Below are 27120 nucleotides of genomic sequence, written 5' to 3'. Positions count from 1 at the left end.
AGGGACCTTAATGAGAGACAGCACAATACTCATGCTAGGTGGTGATGGGAGTTATTTAACCGCCAATATAACAAAATGCAGTGAAATTAGGAAAGAAGTAACTGGGGTTGATGCTGATTGTATGTGAGAAATTAAAATGCAGTGAAATTTCATTTTACTCAATCAAAATACACTCTATGCGTTAAACAACATAATATGGCACTGAACTATATAACATGATTAAATAACTGTAAAAATAAAGCACATGAAAAGTAGATGGCACAAGCAGGGAAGAAGCAGTATTTCAACCATATAGGCTGCAAGTTGGTAAGATGTAGACTACATGACTGGGATTCAGCTCACCTAACCAGAGATACCTCTAATATAGTAATCTGAATGTGAGTTATTCTCTCTCAATTCTCTTTACAATTAATGAACTGAAATGGGAACTCTAGCAGTCATATGATGTGCGCTAAGCATCTCCTTCAGGAAAAGATGAATCTCACACTAAAAAAGATTCACACTTACCCTATAAATTCATACTTTTCTCTGTTGACAGTGAGGATAGTCTAGATGACTAGTTCTATGTTATAAATAGTATAGTTTCACCTCTGTCTTAGAAATACAGAAGAATTAACAAGACCATGTGAAGAGGCAGAAGGGCAGAGTGAACATGGAAGTTCACAGAAGCAGGTGAATTTTAGGAAGACAGGGCAAGTTCTGGGAAATCAACAGTCCTTCAGGAAAGCTGATGCCCAGATAGACAGAGGAACCACTGGAAAACCCTTCTACACTCCATATCTATTTCCTTTCTACTCTTAGAGATTAATCCTGGCTCAGAACAGTATTTAATGGAGAATATGAAGTTTAAGTGATTCTTATGATTACATTAACAACAAAATCAATGACTTCTAGAGTATTAATTTTGTTTTGAAGACCTGGAAATAGTTTCTTAAGGACCAAAGTCACGCTATGTCCCTGGCTATCTCTTAGAGTAAGTTCCATATGCACTCCTCAGCCTGGATTACTGGAGCACATCTTGTCTTCCTGCACACCAAGGCTGCATTTCACTGGGAGTATATAAATATATAAGGAGGAGGTTTCTTAAGTCTCATCTCAGCATGAAGCCAGGATTCAGGACAGGAATGCACCTGGAACTGGAAGCTGGGAATTGTTCTCAGGTACTGCAGTAAAGACCTATGCCTCCCCAAAATTTTCATTATCTTGTTTATCTGTAATTTTTTTCATCTGCAAGACTGAACTACATAGTACCTCAACACTATATATTTCTTTTATGAAAGCTGAAACGTCTTCCCTCTAAAGGAATACAGCAAAATTCAGCCTTAAGATAAAATTCTTGCAAGTATAACTCTGTAAGAAACCTTTGAAGTTATGAGTATCTCTCAATGGGCTTTACTTTCATCTGTTTTCTGCCCTAAGTTGTACAGCAGGAAAATCAGGAAAAGGCTGTCATTTGATATGCAGGACCCCTCCATGTTGTCATCAGCATGCTTTTTTTGAGAAATGGCTGAAAATGAGGTTTATGTGGGCCATAATGGCCACAGACTGGGAAGGCTTAGTTTGTGAAACTCTCAGAAGACTCTACGTGAGCTGTTATCTTCTCATGCATGACTCACCCCATGACTTTGAAAGTGTACCACAGAGTGTATGTTCCTGCTCCCATAAAGTACCCCAAACCAGGAAAAAGATTGTATGAGTGTGTTGACTGCTAGTGCTAAGATACTGTTTGTCAGCACAACAGAAAGATCCTGTTTAGCTCAAAAATCCTGTATCTTGGCATGCATATTTTGGCATGCAGGTCAGGGATGTTATTAATCACTAAGCGGAGGGAGGACAGACGTTATGTATTCTGGGCAGCTTATAGTAGAAAGACTTGAACAAGTCACTTAATATAAAACACAGATTCCAAGGAAAGAAATGTCAAAGAAACATGCTGGAGCGAAACTAGATAGGTTATTCCACTGAGAGGTGAAGTGTGTCTGCTCTTTCTCTGGAGGTGGTGTAAGTGCAGTTCAGAAAAGCCTCCTCTGAGCATGGCCTAAGCATATTTGAACCTGAGGTAGCTTCTAGGTCTACATTTCTGTCTACGTAACAAAGAGTGAATACTGACCTTTTTCCAATTAATCAAAATCTGTTTGTTTTCTTGATGTGTGAATACAAATTAAAGCCTAGTTCTGTTTGCATTTTGAAGTATTCTATATGTTTTTCTACTGCATAGAAAAGCTTCTGTCTCTCAACTTCAAAACTGACTCCTAAGCAGTGAAATCTTGTGCCTAAGTTTCAAGATAACTCTACAATGCTTTTATGACACTGTGTTCTGCTTTTGGAAATAGTTCAGTGTATGGAAAACTCCTCTTATGTGAGCAGGAATGGATTCCAAGTGTCCATCTATGAAGTTCAGAAATCTATTCATCTGGTAAAGCTCATTTTTTAAAATAAATGTCTTACCATAAAACCTAGCTCCTTTCCCAAGAGCCTAATTATAAAGCAATTGCTCTTACCAGGCCTGAGGGCATTTTATTTTTAGTGAGTTTAATGATGCTACATGCTGGCAAGTCACGAGCATTTTGCAGGAAGTGCTGTATTCGAATTCTCTCTACAGCACCTACTTAGCAGTCTTAAGACTAAATCTTTCAGTACCCAATATATGGAGGACCTCTTTCATCTACACTTTAATTTAAAGTGCTGTTTTCTTTACAAAGGGAAAAGACACAAATAGTACTTGCTGTGTAGAATTATTATCTAATATTTTTAAAGGGTTATTTTCTCTAGTTAAAATAGAGACATGTTAGAAGATTTACAGTTTACACACTGTCAACATCAGGTTTGCACACAACAGTCATGGAATACAAAAGTCATAGTGCATAAATGACCTCTCTCTTTTGTAGAAAAGTGTGAAATCGAAAAAAAGCACACTGGATATGTCCGATGAATAGAAAATGTCCTGGCTGGCATTATGCCTTATGTGAGGTAGTATGTCAAAGTAAATGTCAAAGTAAAGAACTGTTTAACAAAATAAGCAAATATGAAAATAATCATGCATAACTTGACACACATTTCAGTTTAATGTGACTGCCCTTCTCCAGATGTAAGAGTGGTCTTAATTTGTTATCCCTGGTATTAAAACTACTACTGAACATCTTCCTCAAGTTTATATAAGCTTTAATTTATTGTCTTAAAATTCATACATTAGCTAGTGTCTCTTAACTTACCTAAGTATCCTTCATATTCACTTAAATAATTTAAGAAATTAAGGTACAGTTATGAATGCTATTTGCATGAATGAAGATGCTGCATATGAAGGGCCAGCCATATGTTGTAACGGTTGTGCTATGTATCCTCTAGATCTGACACAATACTGGACTGTTTAAATGGAAATAGCCTAGACTGATGGACAGTGAAATTGATTTTCTCCAGTCCCTCAGAGAGACTAAATTTTAGAAGGTGGAAAAGCTTGACACAAGAAAGCAAAGGACTTAAGTATTAATGGTGGGTTTTACAAAACATAGCATCAGGGACACCTGTATGCTGCAACAGGGTATGCTTTTAGCCATGGTTTCTGTCCAGCTGCTATGTCTGATCTTGCTCCTCAGTATGGAGAAGGGAGCCCCAAAGGAGGACACCCTTCTCAGTCCTATCCAAATAAAAAGTCAAGATATGGCCAGGGTTCACACACAAACTGAGGACTTGGGAAGCACTCCCAGGACCTGCAAGTTGGACATAGGCTTTAAGGCTCCCAAGCAGCTTGAGAGAAATGGAGCAGGACACTTATAAACAAACGTGTGTTTTTCAGATAAGAGAAAAGTGGAAAGGAGAAAAGAGAAAAAGAGAAGGAAATATATACAAGCATGGCATTCCTGAAGAAGAAACGATATACAGAAGCAGAAGTCCTAGACTCTTTAGAGGATTCTTGGGTGATCAATTGCCTGAAGCAGGGGAAGGTGCACAGATGTTTTAGTGCTTTGTGCAGGTTTGTGTGTTTATAAAGTAAAGAATAACTTTTCTGGAGCCTGCATGTCTGTCTGCTTCATTTGCAAATCTCCCTAAAGACAAAAAGCGTAAATCCTCCACAAGGCTGCAGAAAAATACATGCTTAACATAATGGGAAGTCTTAAAATATCCTGGAGCTCTTGGGTGGTGATACACCAGATCTGTAGGGAAAATCCAAGGAATCTTTTGTGTTTCTTTTGTTATAAACTTAACCCAAGAACACTTCTGAGTTCCCAAAAAAGATAGGTGCCCCACCTTTGCCCTGACTTCATACTGGAGTGAGACACACCTGTGTGCCAGCAAGTCCATGCACAACTAGAGGGTACAAGGAGAAACTCAGTGTTACAGCCTGCTCAGAGCAACAAAAGGAAGAAGGTTCAGGAGGTCTCTGTGGTGGGACCTGAACAGAGCAGCGTGCTGAAGGGCAGCACTACCAGGCTGGATAGCATTATGGAGAGAGACAGTTTCTGGGCAATGGAAATTTTCTTCTATTACCCATTTTCTTCTAATCCACATTCAAAACCCACTGACTTTAAACTAACAGGAAGAAGCAACACCTAGTACACTGGTAATCCCCAAAACTGCACCTATTCGTCTTAAAAAAGATATATTACAGTATTTTATGCTTATCATATTGCTCATATAAGAGTATCAGTATCAGTATCATTTATATATTTTAATTGCATTTCATAATAATCTTCATTCTGCTGATGCGTAAGATGACCTTCTCAAAATGGTCATGTAGTTGCACTGAACTTAGAAGGTTAAAACTGTAGAAGTGATGGAAAGATGAAAAAATAGTGGCCGTAGATTTTACATGAAAACTTGGAGTCTATGGTTTTTAACTTACAAACTACAAAGCCTGGAAAATCTCAGAATAGTCAGAAGCTCATGACTCCTGTCATTGCAGTCATTTAATCATTATAACACTGATAGTAAGCTTAAGAACATGTATATGAGTATGTACAAATATCTGTTCTCAAGGAGGGATAGTCCTGGCAGTAAGAAAGTCCTCGTATTTTCTGTAAAATGAATACTGATTTCTGCAACTTAAACTACCAGTATAAAAATGTAAAGTGGTATTTTTGGATGTTAGGTTCCTAAAAGCATTATATCACAATCTCAGTATAAACAATATTTTTCAGAACTGGTGAGTATCAGTCTTGAATGATTGCAGAGCAGTCCAGATTTCCTACGCTTTTTTGGTCTCAGGTCTTTACAATGAGCAAAAATTAAGGCTGTAGCCAAAGTTAGGTGTATAAAATCAGAAAATGAAGATCTGATGTACTAGCTGTATCATTCAGAAAAACTAAAATAATATAATTCGTGTAAAGTAAGTGAAATAACATTGCCAGGAATAATAGTCGGAGAACCCCAAGGAAGCTGCTAAAGGACTCTGAGGTATGTGTGTGGCACCACTCACAGAGAATGCCAGTTTAGCCAAATAATGAAACCAAAAAGAAAGCAGAAATTCACGTAACAAAGTTGTGAATTATAGCTATAAAATTAACCTGTGGAATTACATTGTCTTATTTAATAAATATTCAACAAACTTTTAATTAAAATTTTGACAACAAAAATGTATAGCAAAGAAATTTTGGCAACTACCAATAGTTCATTGTCAAAAACGTTTAGGACTCTTTGCTTAGACATAGGAAGTGGGATGCAGCACTTCACAGAAAGTGAAGTTTAGTGTTAGGAGAAAATCTGCAAATGCCTTCAAAGGACAAATGCTGCACTGTCCAGAGAAAGGACAAAGAAACTAACACCTGGAATAGCAGGCCTGGTTCTGCTCTATTTGGCTTGGCGTTATCCAGCCAGCATAGATAGCCACCAGTCAGTGCATGCACAGCCAAAAAAGCTGCCACAGTACATGCTGCTTTTACTCCATGCAGTAGTTAATGGGTGAGGGAGGGAAGTGGGGTTGTTTCAGAAAGGACACTGAGGGGAAAACAGCCGAGAAAGCAGGCCTACACAAGAAAAAGGACTCAACAAGAAAAAATATGTAAAATGATCCTATGTCAGACATATTTCTTGGAGGGAGAATCAGAAGTTGCAGGAATCTTAAACAGGGAAGATTTCAGTCTGAAGGGTTAAGTTTTAAATGCCAGCAGCCATGGCTACAGCATATCTAAATAGCTTATTTCATAAAGAGATGGTTTAGCTGAAGCATCGTTTCCCAGCACCTGGCTCAGAAACAACAGGAACTCAGATACAGAGAAAAACAGATCAAAACAAAGACACAAACTGTCAGGCCAACGAGTACATTTTTTACTCAAAGTAACTGATTTCAAAACGTACTGAGATCTCTCTCCCATCACTTCTGCTTCTGAAGTCCATGTTTCTACTTGCATGTCCACAGACACTAGCTTACCCAGCATCTGCATCTACATTGCTTTGATTAGCACTCCTTGCTCAACAGCATCTTTTTCTCCCATTCCTCAATTCAAAGGTAAATTCAAAGCTAAATATAATTAGCTCAGATAGTCAGCAGTGCCAGTTTCCAAATTCACTGCCAGGTTCTCTTGACATCCTCTCCCTTCTGTGATCACCCCAAGAGTGTCCCTCTTGATCTTTTCATCAAGGCTATATGTAAGCAGATTCCTTCTAAAGTTACACTCTCTAAAACACAGATTCTTCCAGATTACTAAAACTGTCACCCAGGCTCTTATCACCGTGCATCTCAATTACTGAAATGTCCTCCCTCAGCCTGGACAAACGTAATCCGTCATCTTTCGTATCCATTCAAAATGCTCCTGTGAAGTTAATTTTCTGAGCCCATGGTCTGCCTGTGTCATTCTTACCTATTCATCCATCTACTGGATATCCTTTCCCTACCTAATCGGTTATAACTGCTTATTTTTATTTCCAAGAAATTTCAAAGTGTAATTCATCCCTTCAGCACTCTCCAAGCATTTCTTATTCTGTATCCAACAGCTCATTATGCTTGCCCTCTATGTCTGCCTTGTTAAATGTGAGGATCTTTGTTCTTTCTGTGCTGTACTGCTCTGTAAACATCTCTGAGAACTATGACACAATTGAAAATATTATGTTCATTGTCTGAGTCCAAGATCAGAAGCACCAAGGTTGTGAATTCAAAATGCTGTGACAGTAAAGCTGGGTGAATAATTTACAGCATGGAATTTATTTAATGAATTTTGCTTAATTTTCTGTTTACAAAACAGTGAATTTGGTATTCAGAAGTACTCACCAATAATCTTTGCAAATTATTCTTGCCACGTTGCTTAAAAACAAGCAAATTTGAAAATTTATCTGTTTTGATGTATATATAGGTCACATGATAAATTTCTGTAGCCTAGTTACAGGAGTATGTCTTAGAGGCTGGCTGTGGGTACAAACACTAGTGATTACACATCTAAAATTCACTGCCTGACAGTAAATTCTAAAATTATAGTTGTTGTGGTGGTCATCAGTCCTAGCAATAAACTTAGCTTCCAGAATATCACCTGAAACAAATGAAAAAGATAGAAAGACACAAGCTATTTTTATTTTAAAATGCAAGTGCTTTTTTAAAAGAATTGTCATCTTATTTTAAGCCTGATTCTCTAAGGAAAAGACTTCGTTGCCTGAGTTTTGTCTTTCTGTAATGCTCAACTTAGTAATTGTCACTTAATCCCACAGTAACTTTTTTAGATTTCTGGTTAAAAACAAATGAAAAAAAAGATTTGGGGGGAGAAAAAAATGGTACATACAACTCCAAAATAGCCACAGTGTACACTGCCTTGCTCATGGGTGGGCTGTGGAGGGAAGCAGGGGATGTGTAGGAAGGATCAGGGGACATGTGGGAGTAGGGAGATAAAGGAAAACCCCGGATGAAAGGATCTGAGAAAGAATTGGCTATATTAAGGCAGTAACAGAGGGGAAAGGGTGTTAGAGGTGTAAGACACCCTTCCACAGAAGAATAGGGTTTGTTTATTCCTTTGCTCATAGAATTACTTGGGGTCTTAACTTTTTTGAGTGTTTATTTCTTTTCTGAATGCATAAATCTTATCTTGCCTATCTTAGCAGTCATCATCTCATTTCACTGGTCAGGACTGTATTTCCATACAGTAATATCTTTCTATCTAAAGAGGCACAAAGCTAGGTGAAAGGAAGAAAGCCATGGTCTAAATAATACAACATTCACGACCTATGTATAAACATTCCTTCTTAGTGTTCTCACAGGACTCAACTAACCTTCCTTCCAAACAGGTCACAGAGTTTTAAATACTTTATTTCCTATTGCCATTTCAACAAAGAATGTCCTGAATGCCTCAAAACAGCTAACTAAAACTAATCATCTGGGAAAACACTAACTACACCCATATACCAGATACAGCGTGTGAAGCAGGGTCACTAGATATCATTCTTGACTGTGGGTCAGAAGTTCCTCAAGTCCTGTTCTCAGAGCTGGCTCAAGATCCAGTGCAGGAACATCAGACTAATACAAACCGAGATCAAGCTTCCAATCTTTTCTGACTGTATCACCGCAACAATTCTCAAATGAGTGTTGGTACCTTCCATTATAGCCCTCTCCCAACACGGCCTTTGGCTTCTGAGTGTTAGTAACACAAATCCCTAGCCCAAGAGCACAAAACTTTCTTACAGTGTGGTCTTTTACTTTGATATGCTGTCCTAACCACCTGTATCTATACCATGTTCAGTTCTATCTGTGGTATGTATTGTAACTTTTCAGCCACAATTATTATTTAGGTGGGTAATTAGTATTTTTGGATGCCTTTTAAAGTGGATTAGGGGCTAAAAATAAAAGGGACGTCACTGTTGTGAAAACCTTTTCTCTATAGCCTATCAACAAATACTATTTGAAACAGGTTGAAAACACGATTGACTTCACAAGCTTCAGACAGAAAATGAAGTCAATATATTATTTTAGAACTACATTTTTTTTGTTTGGTGCATTCAGTTATTAAAAGACATTTGCTCTGCTTTTCCTATCACAAAATTAAAGGTATTCCATATATAAAATACATTCTCTGTAGAGTTCACAGGATAATTACACAGATAATATCTTGAGTTCATTTATTAAATTCTACCTACCTTCTTTTTTCTCTCAAATACATACTGGACACCAAATCCACTAAAGAGAAGTGAAGGTAATGAAGCCTGTAACAGGACCAACACATGCAACATCCCCTTTTTTGCAGAGTAGTGAAGGAGCATGGCACTCCAGTACCATGTTCCACTCATTACATGTGAATGGACATCTGCTGTCCTCTTCCTGTTTTTCAGTGGAAGTTTAAATCTCTTATAACAGTTTTATAGTGAATGACCTGCTCTTTATTGAAAATTTGAATTCTTTCAGGGGAAAGGTAAGTGCCTAAACCCTAAATCATTCAAGTTTCATTTGAGACAGGAAGTATTTGAGTGCCTTCCGGGAGCTGCAGCTTGGGCTAGGATCATCACTGTGCACTTCATCATCCTTAGGACACTGTGGCTGTTGTGACACCTAAAGGAAACCTGGCTATAATACAGGAGGTGTACATTCCTATAGGAAAATGGGAATATGAGGCATGAGGGAAGCTCAGCATCAGAGTATTTGATTTTCAATGGGCATATTTCAGATTTTTTTTTCATGCAAAACAAAAATATTGCCTTTCCGTTTTTATAGTGAGGGTCTGTAATTTAGGAAGATGGCTACTGGGATTTTTTTCTATCTCAGTTGCAATTAGATTTTGCTAACTCAGGACCTGAGCTATTACCTTGTAGATGTCCAGGAATCCACACTGATGGTCAAATCGTGTGTAGAGTTCATTCAGCATGCTGATGACCTGCATGGGCGTGCACTGCGCACAGATGGCAGTGAAGCCAACGATGTCCGAGAAGAGCATGGTGACGTCATCAAACTTCCTGGCCTGAACCTGCTGCCCCTGCCACAACTGCTGAGCCACCTCTTCAGGGAAGATAGAAATAAGGAGATCTACTGTTTTCTTTTTCTCCTCTTCCAGGGCTTGGTGTGTACATTCAAGTGTTGCCTTCAGCTTATCCATTCGTTTTTTCAAGCCGTCCTGGGCCTTTGCTTGCTCCCCAACCAATATGACATCGCGAGTAGCATCATGGATAGGTATGTCTGAAAGATGGAGGCCTCGGCCCATCAGTTCATCCAGCTTGTCCACACAGGGGGAACCCAGAAACAAAATTGAGTTTGATTCTGGCACGTGAATCATTTGTCCTTTAATTTCCATCACCTGCAAAATAAAAATGGAGTTTAAAAAAGGAAAAAATAGCTGATAGATGTGGATCCCCATTTTACTTTCCCCATCCTCTTTCAGCTAAAATTGATAAACATAAACTGTAGTCTTTTATACACTCACCTATTCAAGGAATGAGACTCACATAGTCCACTCACCAAGGTGAGTCAGAAAATAGCCTATACTGACACAAAAGCTTTCCCAAATCAGATGTTGGATTCTATTTCAACCCATTTATGTAAGAAAACAACCACAATAACATGTATTTCTCAGAATGGTATGTTAACAATGCTTCTATATTTTGCTTCTGGAATGTACCTAGCCTTAAAAGCAATTTCCAGAGCAGCTCCTTCTTGTTACTTAGCTATAAATTATTAAAAGCACAAAATTAAAGGGAAATGACAACTATCTGAAAGCAGGTTACTGAAATGGTGAAGTATCTTCTGTTCTTAGTAGCAAAACAGCTACTAAGTCAAATGTGGTCATGTTATAGAGGAATCAAATAAGAATAAATGTGAGAAAGAACTCCATAAAATAATGAATGGCATGGAAAAAATATACCAGTGCTCCTATTTCCTATTTGCCTTTTCAAACATGCAGTAGAGTTGAAGGTTGACATTCTGTTAGAGTCTGCGGATTTCTTGGTGATATATAGATTCATGTAATTTGTATCTGCAGAACAGAAGAAGGAACAGTAGGAAAGGAGTAGCAGGTGGTTCGTCACACTGGTGTATAGATTTTGTGTTTGCTTGGTAAATGGCTAGATGTTTTGAGTGCTGTTCAGTGGCTGATACCAACGAGGCCCTGGCTTATAACCTCTTGCTCCGTGACGGCAGTTGAGCACAAAACTACGAGACTGAAATGGACACTGAAAACCAACTGTAATGATATATTTGTCATTTGGGGCTACATACATTCTGATTTTTAGTAACTTACTTGGGTCACACAAAAGTAACTGTCAAATACTGCAAAGGACATTTCTCACCTGAATATAGTATTTAGAAAACAAAACCAAACAGAAAACTAAGATGAACATGTTTTGTTTAACCAGAAAATAATTAAATCAGATAAACTATATCTCTTTGTAAATGCAGCCTGCCATAGCCTCTGCCATGAAAAACAATCATCATTGATGTTTTCATTCCAGGACCACACCAAGACCAGGGCAATACTATGCTAGGTGATCTAAAAAACCCCACAGGCCTTACGCCAAGGATCTCATAGCTAAATCAGGCACAACACACAAACCTTGTGCATCTAAGAACAGTGTTAGTCACCATAATGCCTTAAATCTGTATTTTTCTATTCCACACAATCCACTGAAATGAAAAAGTCTCCTCCAGTCACCCTTTCTTTCATCGTGTAGGCATTCCCTCACTCTCACATGATTCACTTTATCATTTAATCCTCCTTCCATCCATAATCCTTCCAAGGAAAACAGGAAAACCTCAAGCAGCGAATCCAGAGGTGTCTGTAATAATTATGTGATTTAAGTGTTCAGAGGCCTGGAAGCTCCTGCTGAGCTGACAGCTACCCCTACATGGTACTTTCCATGTTTGGGGGAGACATTGGGAAGCTCCTGTTTCTCTTGGGGATTTCTTACATCAGATAATATGCTGTCATCGGAGATTCTACTGTCAACATGGGGACTGAGCCTACCCTGTCCCCATGCCCTCTGCCTCCATAACCCACACTGCTAGCAACCCAACAGATGTACCTTCTGATGTCAGCCTAGGAACTCAGAAAATAAAAGTAAATGAAAATAATTAAAATTGAGAATTTTCTTAATTTATGTTCCCACACACCTACTAATGTTTCCTCAGCTTCGTTCTGGGACAGCCATGTCTGTGAGAAAGCCAGTCAGCTACCTAGATGAGCAGATTTAATTCTCTGAGACTAATTGTTCTTTTTAATTTTTAAAACATATGGCTCCCTGCTCGAAACATAAGGAAAATAGGTGCTTTCTTCATGCATGCAGCCTCACGCTTTCAAAGGGCGCATGCGAAACTGTTTTAAGTACAAATTGACAAATATGAAATACATGGTATGTCATTTCTAAATCCTCTTATTTTGTTTCCCTCTGCCAGAGAGTTTTTCTCTTTTCTGTTCCTAGAACTTCACTTGTGTGCAAAATAAATGTATCTCATATTATCACTTCTCTCTTCCACCTCCAGGTGAAAATAGTGTGAACTCAGAGAGAGAGAGTGTGACCACAGACCCTGGCTGAGCCAGCCTGGCCTGGGGCGTGGGCTGCTTGTCAGCAAGGCACAGCACCTGGCTTGGAGCTGTTTCTTGTGTTAACCTGCTGTAAGACTAGAAGAAAATTAATGCATCACTCTGTGCTCTTGCTTCACCTTTGTCAGTTTGAGGTGTCAAACTCTTTGATGTGATCTCTGTCAGTGTGAATATATTGTGCCAACCTTCCCTGGGTGGATTCTTTTCAGGGAACAGTGATCTAGTGAATAACGTACTCAGCAGGCACTCTGGAGTCCTACGCTTTGCTTCTGGGTAGCTCCAAGCAAATTATCAACTCTGAGTGCTTATTTGGCCTTTCAGCACAGCAGGAACAATGATACTGACCACCCTATAACACATTTTGAGACTTATGTGTGAGAAGCAATGGAAGACACACACAATCCTGTAAAATGCCTAATAATAAACTGTTCTGCCCAAGTGAGCTGAGCCCCTGCTTCAACAAGATTGAGGGTTTCTAAAGCATTTTTAGAAACTCTGCAAATATATTCTCCCTACACAACTGCCTGGTTTCCTAAAAGTGTCAAAGGTTCAGTGCTATTTCGGCTTTATTCTCTGAATATTATTATCATTTGCTCTGCTTAACAGGAATTATTGATGCTTCCTATCACTCCTTTCATGTTCCATTAGTGATTATGATGCCCTGCTCTCTCTTGATGACTGAGGGGTTTTTTTAGAAAATGGCCTGCTAGTCTCTTCAAGTGCCAAATCAGGGAACTGGACAGCAGAAGCAAAGCTGCCTCAGCTTGCCTGGGGAGCAAAACTCAGGTCTCCTAAAGCACAACAGTAGAGAAGAGCTAAGACTGCATCACTCTTCTCAGTTTTTGCAAAGTCCTTTCCTTTCCAAAGAAGTTTCTGAGATGATTCAGACTCTTTCTAGAGGGCTTTGGTCTGCAACTGTGATTCAACATAACCTCCATCTCTTTTCTTTGGACTCTCTTGTCTCTTGTATCCTTCTCTGTATCTTAAAGTATAACTGAATGAAGTAACAGATTTGCCTGAAGCTTGCCATAGAAAGTCACACTTCTGGGCATCTCCCAGAGCTGGACTGCTTTATACCTGGACTGTAAGCCTACAGGCAATCAGGATTACATCATCTATCTTTCTTATAAACAGAGAAAGATTGAAACATTTCTGTCTCCAGTTGTATTTCATTACTGCTACATTTCATTGCTTTTCTGTCTCTTGATAACTACACTCTCACCAAATAAAGTGCAAATAATTCCACTGTTTTCAGAGGACATTCTCTGAATGGTTTAAGAGCACATTTTGAAATGAACAATTACACATTGTATTTTACAGGATTATGTTGCTGTGAAATGATGGTTGCAGCCTAAGTAGCTCTAGGATGAAAACCAAAAAACCTTGCTGAATTCTACTTTCCTGCAAACCCACTGCAAAGAAAGGGAAGTAAATAGAATGCCCTGCTTCTCAGGAACTCTTTCAGCTTCTCTCCCCAAAGACCCACCCAGGGAACACCAACAGACTCTAAAGCTGCTGTTTGAGAACATGAGAGAGTATCCTACTGTGCTGTACACCAACAGCTACTTCATTAGGTACACAATATCCAACGCTCTGCATGCTCTGGATGCATGCCACCCTAGGATTAAGTATGGATCAAAAGCTTATGAATTTAATGCCAGCTCCACTGCCTAGTCTTTAAGGAAAAGCACGAGGAAAAGCGTGATTCGTTGCACTGATGGAAAGGAATACTTCTTTGTACAAAGACACAAGTTTCAGAATAGTGACTGAGAGGTGTACACACCTTCTGGAAAATATTAAGGGAAATATGAGACAATATTTCTGAAGAAGAATTGGGGGTTTAAAAAATAATTTTCTTTGTCATTAGGCCAGGCCATGTATTCTGCAGCCTCTGCAATTCACACATTCTAATGGAGCTGCTGCTTTGACTTTGATCAGTACATAATCCCTCTCAAACTGTTATTACAGCCTTTTCCTAGCATTTTTTATTGGGAGTAGGTTAGGTAATTTACAGTGCTAGGCCACACTTTTGTAAACAGTTACACATGCATGCTGTACTTCATACAATGAACAGGTTCAATGAGAATAAACAAAGCTGTTTCTTTAACAGGCCCATAATTATTTAGAGGACTGGGAAGATTGGGGGAAAATCACCTTATGACAAATCAACCTGGACACCGTCATCACTTCAAGGTACAAATAAAATAACATAAGCTCAGAAAAAAAAAACCACATTGCTGCACACTGAGGATGAGAGTATAAGGTGACTTTTAGAAAGGTGAACCAGCTGCTAGCGAAAATTTTAAAACAGCTGGATTCACTTCTCTGAATGACCTATAGGATACATGGCAGTGTCTCAGGGACATTTACAGCAAGATATTCAAAAGTATTTGAGCAGTTAGGGGCTTAGGGGATTCTGTGAGCACTGGACAAGGCAACAGCACACTGCCAGAAAGCAATGTAATGACTCTGCTTGTCGTGTTTCCAGGTGACACATTTAGAAGAAGGGCTGAAAGTATGATGGACAACACTGGAATTAAAAAAAAAAATCTCTTAAATTGGAGGAATGGGCTAAAATCAGAATTCAAAACAAGGGCAATGAATATGCTTAGGCAGAAATAATCAACTGCAAAAAATATAGGCAGGCTAACAGTTCCTAAGAAGATGGCCCAGAGTCTACAGAGTGAAACAGATGAATGTAAGCCAACAAGTCATCCTGTCATTAAGAAAGAAAACACTATACAGGACTATATAAATAAGAATATAGCTTGCAAAACACAAGGAGTAATACTTATGCTCTGACCATCAATATTCAGTCCCCAGGTGGGCAAATCTGTTTGTGTTTGGTATAACAAAGGGGTGGATCAATTGGAGAGTCTGCTGAAGAGCAAAGAATGTGATGAAAGGTTGTGCTGGGTTTGTGTGGCGGGGTTTTTTGTAGCAGAGGAGGGGGCTACAGCGGTGGCCCCCTGTGAGAGGCTTCTGGAAAGCTCCCCTGGCTCCAAGGCAGACCCGCCTCTGGCCAAGGCCGAGCCAATCAGCAATGGTGGCTGCACCTCTGCGATAATGTATTTAAGAAGGGGAACCTGAGAAGAGAAGTTGGGATTTGGGAGGAAGAGTTGCAAGGAGGACACCTATGCAAACACTGAGGTCAGTGGAAGAGAGGAGGAGGAAGGGGGGGTTGTGTTGATGCAGAGAGCCCCCCTGTATCCCATGGTGAGATGGCAGGGCCACACCCCCTGACACCATGGAGGTCCATGGTGGAGCAGATGTCAACCTGCAGCCTGTGGAGGTCCCCATGCCAGGGCAGGCAGCTGTGCCTGAAGAAGGCTGGGACTCTATGGGAAGAAGCTCCTGCTGTTGTAGTCCGGCGCTGGGAAGACTGCAACACACGGGAGTGACCCACACCAGAGCAGCTTGGGAATGGCTGCAGCCCAAGAGAAAGCTTGTGGAGGACTGTCTCCTGTGAGAGGGACACCACACGGGAGCAGGGGAGAATGCGAGTGGTCCTCCCACTGTGGACTGACCATAACCCCCAATCTCTGCAGCCCTGTGCTGCTGGTGGGGGAGGAGATAGAGAGATCTGGAACAAAACTGAACCCAGGAAGAAGAGGGGGGCAGGGGAAGGTGTTTTTAAGATGTGGCAATGCTTCCCACTGTCCTACTCTGTCTGTTAAGTGTTGTTGTTAGTGTTTGAATTAAAGTGATGTTCTTTTTCTTCCCCTAAGAATTCTCTCTTTTGCCCGTGACAATAATGGTGAATCATCCCTCCCTGTCCTTATCTTGATTCCTGAGCCTTTTACTTTATTTTCTCCTTCCCATTCCTGAGGGTGAAAGGGTGAGCGAACAGCTGCGTGGTGCTCAGTTGCCCTGTGGGTTCAAACCACGACAAAGGTCTAGAAAATATGACCTACAAAAAAAATTGAAAAAATGTGATGGTTTACCCCAAAGAAGGAAAATCTCAGTGTGGGGATATGAAACTCCTCAAATACACTAAGAGCTGATGCAAAAAGGTCACACTATTCTACAAATCCAGTGGGGAAAGCTTTGCAGAAAAGGACCTGGAGGTCCTGGTGGACACCAAGTTGAACATAAGACAGCAATGGGCTCTTGCGTCAAAGGCTAACACTACTCTGGACTCCCGTAGGATGAGTGCTGCAGCAGGTTGAGGGAGGTGATTCTTCCCCTCTGCTCAGCACTGCTGAGCCCACACCTGGAGTGCTGTGTCCAGTGCTGGGCTCCTCAGAACAAGAGACATGGACATGCCGGAGAGTATCCAGCAAAGGGCAACAAAGATGATTAAGGGACTGGGGCATCTGTCCTATGAGAAAAGGCTGAGAGAATTGAGACTGTTTAGCCTGGAGATGAGAAGGCTCAGGAGGATCTTATCCATGTATGTAAATATCTGAAGGGAGGGTGCAAAGATGACAGAGCCAGGCTCTTTTCAGTGGTGCCCAGAGACAGGACAAGAGGCATTGGGCACAAACTGACACACAGGAGGTTCCCTCTGAACATCAGGAAACACTTTTTTTACAGAGGGTGACCAAGCACTGGGCACAGGTTGCCCAGGAATGTTGTGGAGTCTCCATCATTGGAGATATTCAAAAGCCTTCTGGACACAGTCCTGGGCAACTGGCTCTAGGGGCCTTGCTTATGCAGAAGGTTGAACAAGATGACCTGCAGAGGTCCCTTCCAATCTCAATCTTCTGTTACTATGAAATGAACGAGAAGTAAAAGGCTCAAAGTGGAAAAAAAATAGTTTCCTGTTGGATATTCTTCTGTTCATAGGGACAGTGAGAATGGAAACATCAAGCGGTGAGGATCTGGATTCTCCAGTACCGGAGATTTGTGAGACCTGCCAAAGGTGATCAATCTTGCTGGGAAGCAGAGGGATGAACCAGTGACTTAACAGAAATCAAAGTGGAAACAGGAAGGAGAGAGGTAGGAGGGTATCATTGTGTCTTCAAACAAAAACTACACAACTCATTTCTGGGATAATTAATGCAATGCAAGTGTGGATAGCGTGGAATTCTTTGCTTCACTTAGTTTACAACTAAACTAGTTACTACTCTTCTTACAGGCAACAACAGGTGATCCATGCAAGATGTCTAAGTCAGGGTCAACTGAATTGTGTCTCATGTGTAAAAATACCTACATTTCTCTGTTGTAAAGGAAGCACAAGGCTTGAACATAGATGCCTGCACTGGTCAGATGAGTCTACCCCCATCAGAATAAACTTACTTCATAGCAATAAAGATATTCCTGTGTATTTAAAGACACCTAAATGTCATTATATACATACACTGAGGGAAGTACATGTCCTCTATTGGTCTAAAACATCTCTATTTTAAATGCTCCAAATCTCAATTCAATTAGATAAACCAAAACTTGCTGTGCCTGTAAAGTTAACTCTGTTCTGTGGCTGGCTGACCACCAACACAGGCAGAACAAGACTCTGACCTTAAACAGAGAAAAAGGAACAGACATTACAATCTCTCCAATACTCCAGCTCTGCTTGTAGAGTGGGGTAAGTCAGAGCCACAGCCAGCAGAACTAACTGTGGAGAAAGATTCATGTAAATAAGAACAATTCATATTCAAATGAAGCCCTGATTCGCTATCTTATCTGTAGTCAAAAAGCATCTTAATTCAATATAAAAATCATAACAAAACACAAGCTTCCATTACACCTATGTTTTATCGAAAAAGCTAAGAGAAATATGTATCATCTCCACAGAACTGAAAAACTATTTTTTCAGCTGATGCCTAACGCAGTTGAATAAACTAGTTAGTGTTTGTTCAGCACAACTTAGGATGTGCTCAGGTTCTTGCGAAAGTATAACTCTCAGCATTTGCCTACAAGTTTCCAGCTCAATTTATTGTCAAAAGAACATTATTCCACAGAGCAGCAAAGTGACTGTTACAAATTTCTGGTTATTTATAGAAATCCCTGGGGTGTTACATAATGTGCAACAGTCTACAGACCAAAGTGACCAAATTTAACATTTTCTGTACGTCGTAGATACTTCGCAAACAGAAAATGGCAGCATGAATACTGCAGGGAACCCACCTTTAGGAAATCCAAAACTTTGGTGGGAATGCATTCATGTTCTAGAAAGTAAAAGAGAGAGCATGATAATGAGAGAACCATTAAAAACCTTCAGTTGTAAACTTGGACCTTCAAAGCGACTTCTTGATATCGAAAGAGTAAAAGTGTGGCAGACTAAAACCGAATAAATTAGGGTTAGATAGGACCTTCTCCACAGGAAGCATAGGTATGCATGGCAAATCAAAGCATGGAGCCATCTGTAAGTAAATGTGAAAGGGGAAGAGGTAAAGGAGATGGCTCTATCCTTTGCACATTAGTCTGTCAAAGCAACTAGATAAACAAAAGGAAACGGTGGATTACACCTGGAAAGATCATGATGATTTACAATTTCTCCTTTCTTGCTTCAAGACACAGAAATTGCTTTTATGATGGTACTCCAGACTCCTCCTTGGATAAGTCCAAGATAAATCTAGCCCTGAGGCATAAAAATAATGGGAAGATGATTCCTTCGAAGGAATTCCTTTCTTCACAAGATAGCAAGAGCCATAACTCAACTTTATGTGTGCCTGAGTCAGTTCCCCTCATGGATGCTTGGAGTGGGTGAACTCAACATGGTAGACAGGCAGAGCAGTCTGACAAGGTGCTGGTGACAGGCTGCATGGCACAGAGGAACAAAAGACAGTTGCTAAAACAAGAGGAAGAAACTCACCAGTGTTTCCAAGATCATTTCAAAATCCTTTTTAAAGTCAACAATCCACATTAGATTGGATTTTTTTTCATGAATAAATACCTTCATATACTTAAAAACGATCTGTCATGTACCTGAATGCACCACTGGCCTGACTGTCCCTGCCCAGTCCCCCGGGGATCCCCCCACCCTGCCCGTGGCCTAGGACTCCATGTCAGCCCCATGGGGCTGTCAGACCCTGCCTCAGCGATGCTGCTGTAGGACTGATCTCCAGCTCTCACAGCCCTGCCCTGCCTGGCCATAGGCCCTGCTGGGCTGGGCCCATCTGTGGGCTCAAGGCCCAGCCCAATCTTGGCCTTTCCCCATCCCCATGCCCAGGGAGGTGCCAGTGCCCCGTGTGGGGCTGCCCCCAGGCTGCCGCCTCCTGGCTTGGGCGGTTGGGATGGGGCCTGGCTGCTAGGTCGTGCGCAGCCACCCTGGGGACCCTCACAGCTCCTGGTATCCAGGGACCCCTGGCCCCTGCTGTGCCCTGACAGCATCCCAGGAAAGATTTTACCTAAAACGCCTGTCAGAGTTCAAGGAGCACCTGGACAATGCTCTTAGTCATATGGTTTAGTTTTAGGCAGTCCTGTGAGAAGCAGGGAGTTGGACTCAATGATCCTTACGGGTCCCTTTCAACTCATGATATTCTATGATTCTTTGCTTTTCCTTTCACTGCAAAATCTATTTAAACCCTTAAAACTGCTTTTAGGTTGCACACACTTCGATCAATGTGGTAGATTTTTAGGTATCGATAATACATCTCTCTGCTGGTTATTAAAAGCCGGGATACCCTATGCAGATATACAGCTATCCGCCTCACTCCACATTTATAACACAGAGTCATAAATTTACAGCATCAGGGTTAAAAAAACCTGTTTGTATTCATCAGGAGAAGAGCAATGAAAACAATTTTCGGGAAAATGCCCATTTTTTTAGCCTAAGATCTTTCTCCCCAATGCTCTGATTAGATTGCTTCTGGGAATTGTGTGGAGCTGGCCTAACTCTTCAAGGATGGTGAGCTTTGGAAATCGTAGGATACAGTACACAGTACATAGCATCTGAAGTTAAGGACTGTAGGAGCCTCATGCAACTTCTCAGTGAGATTTATATTCTTGACAGAAAGTTTAAAATGGAGAGGAGGATCCACTGTTCTGAGAAGCTGCAGATGCTGGGGACATTCTAGTTTACAGGATATTTCACTATTTATTCATATAACTTTGAGTGAGGTAAGAGCCTTTTTAAAAAAACTCCTGAAAACCAGAAGCCCTGCTGCTTGACAGGAACTGTGAGAACAGCAGTCGCAATAAACATGCTCCAAACAGGACATCCCCAAGCCACACATTTGTATTAATTTTGCATTTCAACCAAAGCAAAATGCCTTTTTTATACTTACAACCCCATCACAGTTTGATTACAACAAATCAACCAAAGTGTAAGGGAAACTTCCCATATTTAATATTCTCTCTGTGTTGATGAAAAACAAATGGAAGAGAATTACACTACATTTCCAGTAAAATGTATGTTAAACACTACTTCTTATTTAAGTCTTTTCCAGAAAAAAGGAATGGATTATTTTTGTTGCTTTTGTCTTTCCATTTTAAAAAAGGAATGGAGAATGAGAAAACAAGAATGTAACATTTGAGAAAGTCATTAAAGCTTTCTGAAAAGTTGGTTCTTCAGTTCCAACAAATCTCCATTAGCCTGACAAGGCAGTGAGGTGGAGGGAGACACAAATGTGCATGTAGTTTGCCAACTTCACAGAGGTAAAAATCATGCTGGTTACAATTAAGTTACCTGAAATAATTATGACAAATTAATAGGTATGGTCCCTAACACAATACATTTCATGTCTTTTTCTGCACCTGCTTATATTTTAAGAACATTCATATGCATTATCATTTATAATATCATTTATAATTGTTATTCCTTGACTTCCAAAGGTTTGTCCTGTGCACGACTCTCACAATGTACTTAGTCAAAAGAAAATCTTGTAAATCCTATAGCAAAGTTATGAGGCTCAAAGCAACATGTTTTGCTTTTGGTGGGGTGGGGGCAGAGGGAAGAAAGAATCTGAAAAAATGAAACTGTGGTTTCAGTTCTTGATTCCTGGAGAGAATGTGAAAAGCCCACAGATCCTGCCTCAAAAGCAGATCTGGGGGTCTGTGCCACAGTCCAGCCCCCAGTTAGATGGGTGTTTATGGCATTAAGATCAACACACATAATGGAGAGTCCCCAGCTCACCACTGGCTTTAATGGTGCCCAGGCTGGTCCTTACCATGTTAGCCTTTACACAGATAGGTCTGAACATGCTGAATTACGAGCAGAAAATTCCACTTCTGAATGGAAGATGATATACCATCATTAAGTACCTTTGTCTGCTCGAATGTTTCTTTGAAACCTTGCCTCTCTTTTCCTGTTTTGGAAATTATCTTACAAAACAGCATAATGACCAGCACCCAGAGAAAGGCAATGCTCAGCACATTCCACTAGACTCAATTTTACAAAAAGTCAAAGCATCTGCAGGGAAATCTTTTTATTATATGCCTAACATAAATAAGTATAATTTAAGATTGCCCTTAAGTTATGACATTTTGTTGTTTTAAAACAAACGTCATTTTATTATTACCTTTTGCTTACATTACTCAAGCATCAAAGATCTTTCAATTTGTTTTGAATTATTTAACAAAAAAATTAAGAACAGTTGAGTTATACAACAACAGTAGTAACTGATTGAAAGACACTAACATATGGGTTCAATCCTTACTATAGCTGAAAATTCATCCCATTCCATACATCTAGACTTCTTTTATTTTTGGTGCAGCTGCCATACAGCAGTGTGCAGACATGCCAGAGCTAAGAAAAATACCAGGGGCTGAAACTCCCCTGGAGACCCTACTCTGAACAGGGCCCTTTTTTGCTCTACGTTGTGCAAACACACCAAATCACACCTTTGCTTTTCTACTGAGCTTATACTGCAACATCTCAACATTCAGGATAATGGCACAAGTAAGATCACCAAGACTATCTATCTGGTTAAATATAAATGCTATCTATATTTACATGATCAAATCTCTATCTCATGCCTGTAAAAACCTTTAGAATTGATGAATATTATTTGTTAGTTTGTTAAAGACAGATATTTTTATTTATTTCTATCAATGTCAATCAAGCAAGATTACAGAGGAATGTGCCAGTACACTGAAGGCAGTGGAAAGGCTCCCATTTTCCACAGTGTTGTTACTTTTTGGATTAGTTCCTACGGTTTTCACCATAAGATTTGTGCAGATGCATAAATCAGTCTTGCACATAATCCTTCCACTAGCAGTATTCAGCTCCTAGCAAAAGCTTCTCATTTGAACACGCTCTGTCCCAGCTGCCTGAGATGACCTGCTATCAGAAAGTACTCTTAGTCATTCTGTGATACTACTTGCTAAATATTTTTCTTTCTCAGATCCAGGTTAGTTTGATTCTTTGTGGAAACTGTTTTTATCAAAATACAATGAATTGGTTAAATGGGAATATATGTTTATTCATGAGAACAGCAGGCAAAGAGCAGCAGAAGCATCTTTCCCCTTTGATCTGTGCAGAACAGATATATATAGCAACCATTAGGAGATGTGACATTTCATCACCAACCTAGGTATCTTAAAATTCCTGTGATTAAAAGATCTCTTAGCCTATGCACTAACTAGCTTGCCGACATTTTTCTCCTTTAGGACTTACAAGCTCCAACTCTTTCACCATTTCATGTTAAGTATATAAATCTGCTCCAAATTCCTGCCAGCACCACACCAAGGAAACTGATGAGATGTGGAGTCCTCTGCTGGTATTTTTACTTTGTTTTTCTCTTTATTACCCCATATATCAAGTACTTTCGCAGCTTTGATAAAAGACTCTATCATTAGCTTTTGATATCGAGATTAATCAATTCTGATCTCTTGGTGCAGTATAAATTTTCAGAACACCAGGAGAAGAAATTTATTCTTTTCCCAGTCCAATCACTCTTAAGTTAGATATAATTAAAAAGAGCCATTCTACTTCTCACCAAAATCACTGTATATATATCCAGCTGGTTTTAGTGGGAACTGTACCAGGCCTTTAAAATTAAATTTTCTGTATTTTTCTTAAAAATGTTGAATTTCTTTCAGTATGCTCAACACAACACGTTACAGCATTAGGAGACCTTCCATCCATAACTTTCTGTTAGCTACCATATTTGACGTGTACCAGTAAAAAACAATCTTCATGTGGAGTCTCTTACAGGCCATGTTAAAGATCTGAATTAGGAAAGAATGCATTGACCTAGTTTAGTAGTCCTAGGTTAAGGATGTCATTTTTAACAAATTACACAATATATTTATTTTACAACCCATCAAGAAATGAAAAGCAAACACAAACATTAAAATCCCTTTAACTTAATTATGAATAGAATATATATGGAGTGTGAAGCTGCCAGATGTAGTGAATATTCACATTTCTGTATGCATTAAATTATCTATTTAGCTTCCATTTTCTTCACTGCAATTAATTCATTTTTCCCTGAAACAGTGACAAAGAAAATTAAAAGAATTAGGTGGAAGGTGGTATTTTAAAAACAAAGTTTGGTCTCTGTTGCTTTGATTATTCTAGCACAAATTGAGAAAGCCGTTAAAGCAAGTTGTTTCAATGGCCCAGACTGACAAGAAACGTGAAGTTGTCCCCAAGGTCTTAGCTGCTCAGCATTGCTGCTTGGGTGCCACCAAAGCCTGGAGGGAGGTTGGTAGGACAGGGCAAGTGTGAGTGTAGATGCAAATGGGAGGACCAGCTGTTACTGTGAAGGACAAGGGAAGTGATCATTCTAGAAATGCTGAGAACTGCTGCCTTAGGAAGCTCCCCACTCAGCTTGTGGATTTCTGTCCTCAAATACCTCAGAGGAAGTTTGCGCAAGTGCTCAGTACTTGCTGTGGGTAGGCAGACCACAAGCCAGGCCAGCCCCAGAAATCACAGGATGCCCTAGCACAGTGCTCTGGCCTCAGCTGAAGCACCCTGCTGAGCCCCAGAAAACATTTCCTCGGGCACAGCATGAGGCTAACACAGCTACCTTGCTTTTGCATTAGGGCCAGCTTACCCATGACAGGCTGAGAGACTAAGTGGAGCTAAGGAAAAGCTGTCTGTACACACATCAATAGGACCAGCTTCATCCAATTTATGCAAATACTGCCCTGCAGCTAATTTGGATCTGTGAATTCCCTGAAAGACTTGATGAGCTCCCCAATTTTCAGCATTTTGACTCCTATATTTCTTTGAGTATTAAAGCCTTTAAGCCTAAAATCCTGATTTCAAAAGTCAGTTTTAAGAATAAGATCTAGATGCCTTTCAAAATTTCATGCTTTGTATATCTGTTCCCTTTGGAAGGGTCAGAAGCACTTTCCTTCTCATTCATGACTGCTGAGTCCCCAACGCTATTGACTGGGAAGTTTTTAAACAGTTCCTGGAGTATTTTTTTGTAAACATATGAAAAAAACACCAACAACAACAACAAAAAAAACCCAAAATATTGTAACAATATCCTTCTGAGTCTAAGTGCGTGAAAAGTTGGAAAGGAATTCCTTCAGGAGCTAAAGTGATCCTGCCACTGCTGAGAGCAGGGCTCCGATTATATCACTGCTCCACATTCAGCAGCCTCATTTCATACCACATCTCAACAAAGGCGATTAAACCCAACTAACAGTCCGCTGTGCTGTCTGATAGAAATATGAAGCTGTGTGCTTTATTTGCAAAGGCAGTGGATAGTTACATGGCATGGACTGGCCAGGAAGGGGCTTTGACAAAAGTTTTCCAGACATACCCAGACTAGATGCAGTGCTGCTACTGCAAATGGAAGGGGCTGATGAGCCTCCCGCTCATCACATTGTTTGAAACCGACACTACCTCCAAGGGTGTTACTGTAGAAATACAGATCCCTAGCACTGTTCTTAGCTGTAATTCAGCAGTGTGTGTTTTGCAGTGTCACTGGCAGGTTTCCGTCTTCCTTCCCCCCACCTCCTCTTCTCAGTCCCCACTGGGGTTATTAAGGACCCTGCCTGACCCTTGGTCATAGGAGCAGGGGGGGTCCTTGATGCTCTTGCTTCAATAGCTCCTGAAAGAAAAAGGACCCTGCCTAGAATCTCTCATGTAAAAGAGCCCATGAGAAGAGCCTAAAAGAAAACAGACTCTCTTCATGGAAATTAGTTTACCTTAGTTTTTCCAGTTTTTACCTGGACATCTGCAGCCTTCTGTGGTGATGATTCACCATAAGGCTAAGTTTTATTAAGCATCTGTAGTACCTACTTTCTCTGGCACATGTGTTTTTATTAGTTGCACTGCATTTTCATTATTTATTTGGGTTTTGCTCTACATGGCCAGTCACTGACTCATGTAAACTTACATAGTAGAGGCTTCTTTCATTTACATGCCCTGACACACAAATACTCACCTCTTTCAGCACAAGTCATGATATACTTGGATTCAACAAGCGATGAGGCCAGTGTTGGGCCTGGTAATACACATCTTGTCTTAAATTATCTTGCACTGATATCAGATGTTGCTAGAGTGCTGTAGTACACTGTAATACGTATATTTTTCCTACACACTTACACTGGAAATCCCATCCTCTGTTCTGAGCATTATCCATTTATGTTTCATGGTACTTGAACTAACACAAAGATAAAAACCAGAAATATTTCCATAGTTTTCAAATATAACTTGCAATATTTGGCTAGACATGCTGTCCTCCAGAATGTTTAATTTTTGTTATTTTATTATTTTTCATAATCTCTTAGTAAAGTATTAAGAGTATACAGACCACTTTAAGGAATATTAAATGTTATTGCATTATCAAGGTGATGATTCTATGAAATAAAATTCTAACCCTCAAAATTACAGTGATTGAGGTGCTGTAAATACAGAATATAGGACCTCAGCTTCTCATGAGTGATCATATGATTTATTTATAAAGTTAAAATAAGTAAAAATAAGCCAATTCTGCCAAATAACCTATTCTTGCACGGTACTCCATGAGAAGAATAATCACCCCCACAAAAAGGCACAGTAAAATTAAGCAGTTCTTAATCACACTGCAACAGACTTTTGATTTAAACCAATGGGATTATTCACAGATCAGTTGATTTCTTTAAAAGGAGAAACTATTCTTATATTCACCGAGGAAATGAGAGAAAATGAAGATGATTACCCAGCTTCAGGTAAGAGGAAATGGCACAGAAAAGCAGACTGATGACTGCTTATTTCTGTGTGAAGACACAAATTCTCTCACAAGACAGTATGTTACCATTTGTTTAAACAAGTTTTCCAGCTGCTTTAAAATACATGGCTCTCCAGAAGGGATGATCCGGAGCTGTAGCAATTAAAAGGCCTAATCTGAAGTAGTATGAAGTTAACAGGGAGGCTGTTTCTGACAGCAGCATGCTCTAGAACAGAGGGTTGCAAATGAGTGGAAAATCCCTCCTCTCTCAAATGATCAATATGCATTCATCTTTTATTGGAGGAAACAAAAGATTCTAGGTTATATCTACCAACATATACCACAAGTATACATTGCATCAGTTTATTATAATAAATGGAAACAGTCTGGCATAAACAACTCTCTGATGACATTTGTGCTTTGTCAGTCATAGCTAAACAGTGTAACTAGCCATTTTCCTCAATTTCTTCCCACACATGTTTGTGAAAGGAAATAACACCCTTTGCTCAACAGGCAAAAAAATAAGGCATTGTTTACCAAAACTCATTTTGAGGTACTGGTGACTTGTGATAAGATGGAAGAATTAAATCTCCTTCTCTCCTTTCTGCTTTGGTTGATGGCCCCTCAGTCAAGCTAAAACACTTTTGTATTTCACACACAATAACCCGACTGAAATATGTTAAATGACC

The 27120-nt window shown here is 39.9% G+C and overlaps 1 protein-coding gene across 1 annotated transcript in view; it reads right to left on the bottom strand.

Moving 5' to 3' along the window:
• GUCY1A2 (guanylate cyclase 1 soluble subunit alpha 2) overlaps positions 1–27120 on the bottom strand; it is a 174406-nt gene that overhangs the window by 73971 nt on the left and 73315 nt on the right. The window contains exon 5 of the mRNA XM_074816150.1: positions 9711–10196. Coding sequence (XP_074672251.1) covers positions 9711–10196 — 486 coding nt within the window. The remainder of the gene's footprint in view (positions 1–9710; positions 10197–27120) is intronic.

This window comes from Strix aluco, chromosome 2, assembly GCF_031877795.1.
Source record: "Strix aluco isolate bStrAlu1 chromosome 2, bStrAlu1.hap1, whole genome shotgun sequence".
Taxonomy (NCBI): Eukaryota; Metazoa; Chordata; class Aves; order Strigiformes; family Strigidae; genus Strix; species Strix aluco.
The sequence above is the reverse complement of the archived record's forward strand: the minus strand, read 5'-3'. Positions and strand labels throughout refer to the sequence as shown.